The 9,627-nt window shown below is 49.8% G+C and overlaps 1 protein-coding gene across 1 annotated transcript in view; it reads left to right on the forward strand.

The window, feature by feature from the left end:
* Positions 1 to 4,595, forward strand: part of SLC35F4 (solute carrier family 35 member F4) — a 38,786-nt gene extending 34,191 nt beyond the window's left edge. The window contains exons 6-8 of the mRNA XM_035897526.1: positions 478 to 670; positions 3,281 to 3,370; positions 4,354 to 4,595. Coding sequence (XP_035753419.1) covers positions 478 to 670; positions 3,281 to 3,370; positions 4,354 to 4,595 — 525 coding nt within the window. The remainder of the gene's footprint in view (positions 1 to 477; positions 671 to 3,280; positions 3,371 to 4,353) is intronic.
* The last annotated feature ends 5,032 nt before the right edge of the window (positions 4,596 to 9,627 follow it).

The following is a 9,627-nucleotide window of genomic DNA, read 5'->3' on the forward strand; positions in this document are numbered from 1 at the left end:
TAGGGCAAGTCCTCCATGAGACTTGTGCTGCCCCTGAATCTGAAGCAAGTCCCTCCAGGCTAGGCTTTCCTCTCACAGCGGGTTCGTGCTGTGGAAGTCTCCGGAGTCCCCTCACAAATCCTAACAGTGCCAAGCACAGCCCTTATCCTGTCACTTTTTGGTGCACAAATGTTGTTTTCCTTAGGTTCTTAGTTACACTTGCTCCTCATGGCATTTTGTGTTAGCTTTGTTGTACAGCCTCAACCATCCCCACTGCAATAACATGGCATCCCCCTCTGCTAAAACGCAGGAAAGGGCAGAAATTGGACCAAAGCTCCCCTTGCAAACCTCTTCTGCAGGAAAGGGCCAAGTTGTGGCAACGCTGTCCTGGGCAGGGCTGTCCCCGTGCCCCACTCTCCCCAAGGGAGCAGAGGACTCTGTGCTGAAGTGATTGCTTCCCATGACGTCTAACACCCTCTCCTCTCCTCTCCTTTGCAGGTTCTGTTCAAAATGTTTCTTGGAAGTGCAAACTTCGGGGAAGCGGCTCATTTTGTTTCTACTCTGGGCTTCTTCAATTTAATTTTCATCTCCGTTACCCCGATCATACTGTATTTTACAAAAGTGGAGTACTGGTCCCCCTTCTCTGCCGTGCCATGGGGTTACCTGTGTGGAGTAGCTGGCCTCTGGTTAGGTATGTGTTAAAAAAATTTACTCATTTTTCTGCTCATCTCCTGCCCCCCTACCCCCCACCCCCAATATAAAATTAGCCTCGGGCACAAACAATTCCCTCCCTGAAGCATCAGAGATCTCTCACAGGTGAAATCTGATCCCAGTGCAAACTGGTACTCCTTGAGAAATTACTCATATTTTTCATAGGAAGCCTTAACTCTAATATTAACAGCAGAGAATAAACAAGATACTAAACGTCCACTTCTTTGCATTCCTACCATAGTTTCATTGGTATTTCCCTGTCTCTGGCACAGACTGGTTGCTATAAATCCAGTTTCAGAGAGCTGCCTGTACGCGGTAGTTCGTGGCACGCTGTCGTGGTTTAACCTGGCTGGCAACTCAGCACCACGCAGCCGCTCGCTCACTCCCCCCGACCCTCAGTGGGATGGGGGAGAGAATCGGGAAGGAAAAGTAAGACCCGTGGGTTGAGATAGAGACAGTTTAATAAAAGAAAAGAATAACAATAGTAATAATAATAATGGTAAGAGAATATACAAAACAAGTGATGCACAATGCAATTGCTCACCACTCGCTGACTGATGCCCAGCCCGTCCCGAGCCGCGATCACTCTCCCCGTGACTGACCAACCCCCCTGAGCATGACGTTCTATGGTATGGAATAGCTCCTTGGTGAGTTTGGGTTAGCTGTCCTAGCTGTGCTGTGCTCCCTCCCAGCTTGTTATGCCTCTGGCCGAGCAGGAGAAGCTCAAAAAGTCCTTGAGTAGCCTGAGCACTACTTAGCAACAACTAAAAACATCAGTGTGTTATCAACAGTCTAGTACTGAATCCAAAACACAGCACTATGCTAGCTACTACGAAGAAAATTAACTCTATCCCAGCCGAAACCAGGACACACGCTCGGCGGGGGGTGTGTGCACCGACACGGGGACCCGCAGCACTGGGGCAGCTTTCTGTGGGCGCTGCGGGGCATTAGCCTACAGAGCTGGTTCTTCCCCTGTGGTCTTCACCTCCCCTCTGCTCTTCCTCCATGCTCCCTCTTTCAGAGCCATCCATTTCTGCTGTCCTCTAGCCAAGCAGGATAGCTGTTGGATTCAGCCCAGGGGCATTTTAATGTCCGGATATAACAACATCCTTTCCTTTCATCAAATCTCTATTATTTCGTAATTGAAGAGGGTTTTGTCTCCACTACAAGTATATTAAATGGAAGCAGGGAGGATGTCGTTACCTGGTACATAGCCCATCCACGCAGCCATCCTGAGACAGCGCGGGCTGACAGCTGAGGTGCTGTGAGCACCTTGAAACTGCTTGAACCTGAATTGTAGCTGCTCTGTGCACACCTAAGGGACAAAAAGTAGGGATGACTTACCACCACCCAGAGATCTACTCACGTGTATAATCCCAGCCAGGAGGGAACAACCTTGGTGGAGCAGACAGACTTGCTCCTTTTACCTGGGGGACTCACCAGTAGGCCTCATCAACACATACAAATATCTTAAGGGTGGATGTCATGAGGACAGAGCCAGACCCTTTGCAGTGGTGTCCAGCGCCAGGACAAGGGGCAATGGGTACAAATTGAGACAGAAGAGGTTTCAGTTGAATATGAGGAAAAACTTCTTGACTTTGAGGGTGACAGAGCCCTGGAACAGGCTGCCCAGGGGGGTTGTGGAGTCTCCTTCTCTGGAGATATTCAAAGCCCACCTGGACAAAGTCCTGTGTAACATGCTCTAGGAGAACCTGCTTTAGCAGGGGGGTTGGACTGGGTGATCTCCAGAGGTGCCTTCCAACCTTTGCCCTTCTGTGATTCTGTGACTGGGTGTTGGGTGATCGGAGGGGGACCTTGGGTCCTGCCACAGTGCACAGCACCAGCCCCCAGCTGCGAGAGCTGGAAGAGCACCCGAGGGAATGGTAAGTAAGGAAAGTTTTTGCATTTGCTTTTGGTCTCTGAAGGAAATTGGAGCTGGCTGGGAATGCTGTCATGTTAAAAAAAAAAAAAAAAAAAAAAAAACTCCAACCTATAAATTAAATGTGGTGAATGTTTGTACTTCTGTCAGCTTTCATTTTGCCTTCAGCATGGCAGCAAGACCATGGTCTCGCTCTAGTCTGCTTAGTTCACAGCTAACTTCATCGAATAATTGTATGTAGCATATGAATTCCTGCTACTGTCCCCTTTGGTGTGTGGTCCAGCTAGATGGGTTTGGGGCCTTTTCTCATGAAATACCCTACTACAACAAGGACGACACCGCCTCAGGCGAGAGGGGAAGCTGGGATCACCATCCTTCTGGTAGGAGGAGAAATGACGGCTTATGGCAGCAAACCTAGGTTGTTGGCGTCTGGCTAAAGCTTGGAGAAAGCTGTGAAATAGAATTGTAATAACCTTGGTATTACAATTTGTGAAAGAACATAGAGCCCTCCCTCTTCCCCCGTGCAGAACTTCCCCTCATTTCACACTCATATATTAAAAAAAAATAAAAATCAATCACTTTGTGACAACTATGTCATGGTGGTGAGCATACTGAGCATGTATCGTACTTGCAGGGTCAAGGTGGAGGAGAAAAGTCTCAATCCGGTGTTTTTTCCCATAATCATGTATTGTTTTCTCTGCTTGTCCCTAGCTTTCAATATTCTGGTTAACGTTGGCGTCGTGCTTACATACCCCATTCTGATCTCTATCGGCACCGTGCTCAGCGTCCCTGGAAATGCAGGTACGAGTACCGGGGCTGTTGGTGGAAAAATAAGCGCACAAGCATGCAGACAGCAGAAGCAGTTTATTGTCTAAATAGTCAAAAATCTCTTGTCACATATTTCAAAAGCAGTTCAGTCTCCTTTGGCTTTCACGGATGCTCCTGGTGATGGTGGGTGTTTCAGTGGGTGAAAGCCTTTTTCTTTTTTTTTTTTTTGTCTTGCCTCCTTTCTCTGGGAGGGACGGGATGCAGCCGTACCACGCGGAGGAGAGGGCAGGCTGATCCCCAGCCAGCAGCCCAAAGCTGGTTGCTGCTGAGATGTGGCGGGGTCGGTGTGCTGGTGCCTTGCCATGCAGCAGCAGGGCAGGGTGTGTAGATGGAATGTTACTCCAGAGTCCTATCTTGTTGAATGGCCTCTGTCTCTGCTTTTCCAGTCTCCTCCTCCACCATCTTAGCCTTGCCACTCCAGGTACTTGAGCATGTTTTCAAAGAAGCTATTTTTAGGGGAACGCAGGTCAGAGCTGTGAAAGAGTTGGTACGTGAGAGAGGCTGCTGAAGGGCTCAGATGCGCTCTTGTTGCTGGTTGTGGAGTTGGTAGGCTGGGCCTGGAGGCATCAAGTCCAGCTTTCTGACCTGCATGTTGCTCCCTCCACACCGCTGGTCCATGCAGCCCAAGGAAACATGACGCTGCTGTAGATGAAGCATTGCCATAAAGCGCCTTCCCTGTCAGAGCAGAAATGGAAACCTTGAGCCTTAGCCCATCCCTACAAGGCTCCCTCAAGCGCCTGCCTGAAGGCAGCGAGGGGACGTGGCACTTCCAGTACCACGCTCTCAGGTAAAGCTGTTCTCTGAACTCAAGGAGCTGGTTCTCCGGAGGATCGAGAGCGACGTGGCCAGCGTCACAGCCAGAGTGCGACACGCAAGTTATGGAGATGTGCCAGGCTGGTCTGATGCTGGGATCATCCTGCTGCCGTTTTGACAGCATTGTTGTTTCTTCTTCACAGCTGTGGATCTGTTGAAGCACAAAATGATCTTCAGCGTAGTGAGGTTGGGAGCCACCATCATCATCTGCATTGGGTTTCTGCTGATGCTGCTCCCTGAGGAATGGGATGAAATAACCCTGAGGTTCATCAACAGCTTGAAAGAGAAGAAAAGCGAGGATCATGCCGACGACATCACAGACTCCAGTGTACACACGAGAAGCAGAAGTAGAGCTAATGGGACAGTGTCTATACCACTAGCTTAGGGCTGGTGGACTTCAACTGCACGCAGATGTATATTCTGTGAATATAGCTTAAATCTCCTCACTACTTGTATGCTTAAAAATGACATTTACTCTGTACTGGGGATGAACTGTAAGATAAGAGAGATACATCTATAATAAATGTTTACATTTATACACTTATCAAGGAACGGGTGTAAATAACTACAATAAAATGTTTTGTAATAAAATCCATTTAAGCCTGTGTCTTACTGAACTGGTGCGTTTAAAATATGGATCAAGTCTATATCGTATATCTCCTTTTGCTGGCAGAAGAAGAGCCATTCTTGAGGATACAAATCTTGGCTATTTCCAGCTAAATCTCCAAAGTGAGCATGTTGGCTTACTGTCAGTGAAGTGACCTTTCAGGGAGGTAGTACTTTTGGAAAGCCGTTGCAAACCTCTCCCAGCATCTTTGAGAATTCATTTCTGAAAGAAGCCGATGTTCACGTTGATATTAGGGATTATTAGCAGAATAAAGACCCTGTGACGTGCAAAACATTAATTTTTCATTGTGAAATACGTGATGAAAGCTACTTTGCACATCACCTGGACGTGCCACCGTGCTGTTAGCCCAGAGACGCAGCGCTTCTCGCCTCTCCATCGCATACTGCCCCTGTAGCCAGTGGAAATGGGAACCATGGAAATCCATGGCTCAGTACTGGTGTCCTAACCCACGCAGCACCCAGGACACCGGTGGGGGCAAGGGTACGGGCAGGCCCTGCCAGGACGCCTTGCCTCCCAGCCCGGTTGGAAGAGCTGTCTGTTGCTGACCGTAGGAGAACAGCGTGTTTGTGTGGGCTGGTGCCAGCTAAAACAGTTCGAACTAGTTTTGCAAGTTTGTAGGATTTCTACCTGCCCTTGCCACTGAAACGGAGCAACTGAGCTGCTGTTGATCACCCCCCCCCAGCTCCAGGCCTGCTGCTGCACCCTCAGCTGGCTGCACGCCTTGTCCCAGCCTTCGCTAAAGACGCAACCCCACTCCTGACACCCACCGCCTGCTCCAGCCCGTGGCCAAGTAGTTGCCAGCATCCCTGGGAACATTCAAGGCCAGGTTGGATGGGGCTGTGAGCAACCTGATCGGGTTAGCAGTGTCCCTGCTCCCTGCAGGGGGGCTGGACTAGATGACCTCTAGGGGTCCCTTCCCACCCAAAACATACTATGATAAACCTGAAACCACCCATAGGTTTGCCCCCAGTGGTGGCCCCGCATCCCTCCCAGAGCCACGCTGAGGTGTGCCTCTTTCCAACACCCGCTTCCTAGCAGAGGTGCTGGATTTTGGGTGCCTTGAGTAAAACCAGAAAAATAGCCTTATTAATTTTTTTTTTTCCCCTCACTCCCAGAAAAGCTGCGCTCCCAGCTGAAGAGCAAGCTTCTCGAGAGACACTGAACGCCCTGGATCGCCAGCGTCCCTGGGAAATGTCAGCTCCTGTTTTCTAGAGCTTTTCCTTTGGGCCAAACAAATATTTTTCTTAACCTCCGCCATGGAGAAAAAAAAAATCTTTCAAAAGTCAAAACAAACCAACCTACCCATCCAGTGCCTTCCCTAAGCTTGTCACTGTGTAATTCAGGATGGCTGCTTTCCCTTACAGCATTCCTAGGATCAACCACTTTGATTTGCAAACAGAAGCCCTTTTTTCTTCTTTTTTAAGAAAATTACTGGAAAGCAATGCAGATTGCAGAGCTCTGCTGGCCTGGCCACTGTTCATGAGTTCCATTAGCAGCCGGTAGGGGTTTTTTGAGGGTATTTCTGCCAGAAAAAAACAAAGCTCTTAGGGAAAGGAAGTGTTTGTATATTAATAGCAGTTCTATGGTAGCAATAACTGTGTTTCTTGTTAAAATAACAGCAAGAGCACACCCAGCACAAAGCCACAGTTTATTTTGGGGCTGATCACAAGCTCACCTCTCCACGAGCATGTCCTGGCTGGCGAGTCCGAACGCACCCCTCGTCCTGCACTGGTGCACCAGGGGGTCCTGTGAGAGCCCCATGGTTTGGAGAAGTGCCCTGGGGCATCGCCGGTCCCAGGGGTGGAGGTGGCAGAGATGGGGCTGGAGGGTGGCAGGCTGCCACCGTGTCCCCACGGCCACTGGGGCTTGGGACTGCTGCAAACACGGCAATTCCTGCATGTGAGAACATGAAAAGCATCTTTTATTTGACTCGCTTCTATTTGATGGTTTTTATCTTTTAAAGTTCATGCCTAAACTGTTCCTTGCAACCAGCAGAGCTAACAAAATACTTGCATATATTAAAAAAAACACCCACAAACCAAAAAACCAAACCCAAACTTGGGCTCTTTTCATCACACGGCTGCAGAATTAGGGCTGTAGAAACCAACCACCCCCTTTGCACTAAACCCTGAGGTGTAAGGTTTGGGTACGTACACTCACACGGTCTTTTAAAAGTCTCTTCCAGCATTTGAGAAGATGGGCTCAGCTCCTCCTCTGCTGCTTTCAAAAGGAACTAGACGTTAAAAATATTCTAAAAAATTGAATTATATCAAACAGGAGATACTGATGGGATGATACGGCTGAGAGCAAATCACACCTGGCAGCTTGGGCACCACCTCAAATCGATCTTGGAATTGATATATTCGTTTACACTAATAGTTTGAGAGATGTGTTCTACTGAAATTTTAGCTCCTGCCAAACTGAACACATGGGAAAAACAAACATTTCCTTTTAGCATGCATTGATGAGTACGTTTTTCGCAAGCAGCCTCATGGCAGCATCTTCAGGCCTAGGACTGGATCCTTCAAGGAACCTCATTGAGTGTTCAGCAGTGAAAATCACGTGAAATCCCTGTGTTTGAGTCGGTATTCCCCTATGTGAGATGTTCCATGACCAGGGACACAGCGTGCCGCTGTGCCAGCCTCTCACTCTCTACGAGCACACCCTGTGTGTGTCCCATCCGCAGGGACCAGCGATCACCATCTCTACAGGCAGGAAAAATGCACAGCTCTGGGCCCAGCAGCCACCCTCCGCCTCATCTCAGGCTTATCATAAAATCAGAATCATAGAATGTTTTGGGTTGGAAGGGACCCCCAGCGGTCACCCAGCCCAACCCCCCTGCAGTGAGCAGGGACACCTTTAACCACAGCAGGTTGCTCAGAGCCCCATCCAACCTGGCCTGGAATGTTCCCAGGGATGGGGCCTCCACCACCTCTCTGGGAAACCCCTTCCAGTGTTTCACCACCCTCACTGTAAAGAATTTCTGCCTTATATCCAGACTAAACCTACCCTGGTTTAGTTTAAAGCCATTACCCCTTGTCCCATCACAGCTGGCCCTACTAAAAAGATTTTCCCCATCTTTCCTGTAGGCCCCCTTTAGGTACTGCACTTGACCTTGTTGAACCTCATGAGGTTCACACAGGCCCACCTCTCCAGCCTGTCCAGGTCTCTCTGGATGCCATCCCGTCCTTCTGGTGTGTCAACTGCACCACTCAGTTTGGTGTCATCCGCAAACTTGCTGAGGGTGCACTCGATCTCGCTGTCTAGAGTAATTGATAAAAACATTAAACAGCACCGGTCCCAGTACGGACCCCTGAGGGACACCACTCGTAACTGGTCTCCATCCAGACATCGAGCCATTGGCCACTAACGTCTAACTCAACCCAAGCTTTCTGCTAGGGGTGAGCATCCCCCACGCTGCTGCCTGTACAGCAAACGGCGCCGCGGGTTGAACTGGGGCCGCAGAAGGCTTTCCCCTCTCCGCCACTGCCGTGGGTGGGCAGGAGGGGTTTGCTCCTGCATCCTTCCCACCACCAGCTCCAGGCAACATCCACCGCAGTAGTCACAAGTGCCCCAGATGCCCAGGGGCAAGCAGGTGCCTAATCCCTCACTTGCATCATGCCCAGACACTTTCTGGCAGTGCTTGTCCTGCTCAGCAATTCCTTCAGGCCCCCTCGTTCACCCGCTGCCCAACCTGCAGTTTCTCTTTCTTATTAAGCGAGAAAGATAATTGTTTTCCCTAGAAAACAGCCAGAGAAAACCCATTAAACCCAAGGAATTAGACAATAAATGGAGGCTATTTTGCATGACCGCATTGATGATCCATCAGAGGAACACAAACCAGTAATCACACCCGTCAAGTGACCCATCAGATGTGGTTACTTCTGGCGCTGTGGACATCTCCGATGAGCCCTTCTATCATCTCCAGCAACATGAGGGCTTCATTTCGATTGCACCACCGCCTTGTTTGCACCCCAGGGGAAATGCCGGTTTTCATCCGGCAGCTGCGTTATCCAATTCTCCTTCACGCCAGGGCCCAGCTCTCTGGCAGGAAAACAAAACGTGCTGCGAATAACCCACCCCGAGCATCGCCGCTGGCGCACGCCCTCTCCAGCGGCCTCAGCGACCAGGCACCGCGGACAATGTTCTCTCAGCACCGCCGGTGCCCTCAGCCTTGGCTGGGATAAGATGAACATCCCCTGTTAATACAAGCGACAAGCAGCAGAGGGAGGAACGAGCCGTATTTCTTGACTTTACAGCTGTGTAACAACGGGATCTATTCACTCCGGTCTGTGTCCCAGGCAGTGGAACGGTGCTGGTTTATTTTCCTCTCTTCCCTGCTCTGTTTGTTTGCACTTTCCGTAGCTGAACACGCTGCAAGCATCATAAACAACAAGCCTGTTTGCATCGTTACGGTTCCTTCTGCTTTACTCACCGGAGACTTGCATAAAGTCTGGCTGTTATTTTGGCCAAAACCCATGCTGCCCGCTTTCCATCTCCTCCTGTGCCCATGTTTGCTGGGATTCAAGGGCCAAACCTGCATCCGTCTCTGCAACACATTGGGTTCTTGCAACCCATCTCTTCCATTTGCCCTCCCAGCATGTGGAAAGCAAAGGGGATAGGAAACACACACCCCTGCACACCTAAGAGTCACAGAATCGTTTAGGTTGGAAAAGACCCTGAAGATCATCAAGGCCAACCGTTCCCCTAACCCTGCCATCCCACCACTAAACCCTGTCCCTAAGCACCTCGTCTGCCCAGCTTTTAAATACCCCCAGGGATGGGGACT

Source organism: Egretta garzetta, unplaced genomic scaffold (genome assembly GCF_000687185.1).
Source record: "Egretta garzetta isolate BGI_Z169 unplaced genomic scaffold, ASM68718v1 scaffold647, whole genome shotgun sequence".
In the NCBI taxonomy this organism is placed as follows: domain Eukaryota; kingdom Metazoa; phylum Chordata; class Aves; order Pelecaniformes; family Ardeidae; genus Egretta; species Egretta garzetta.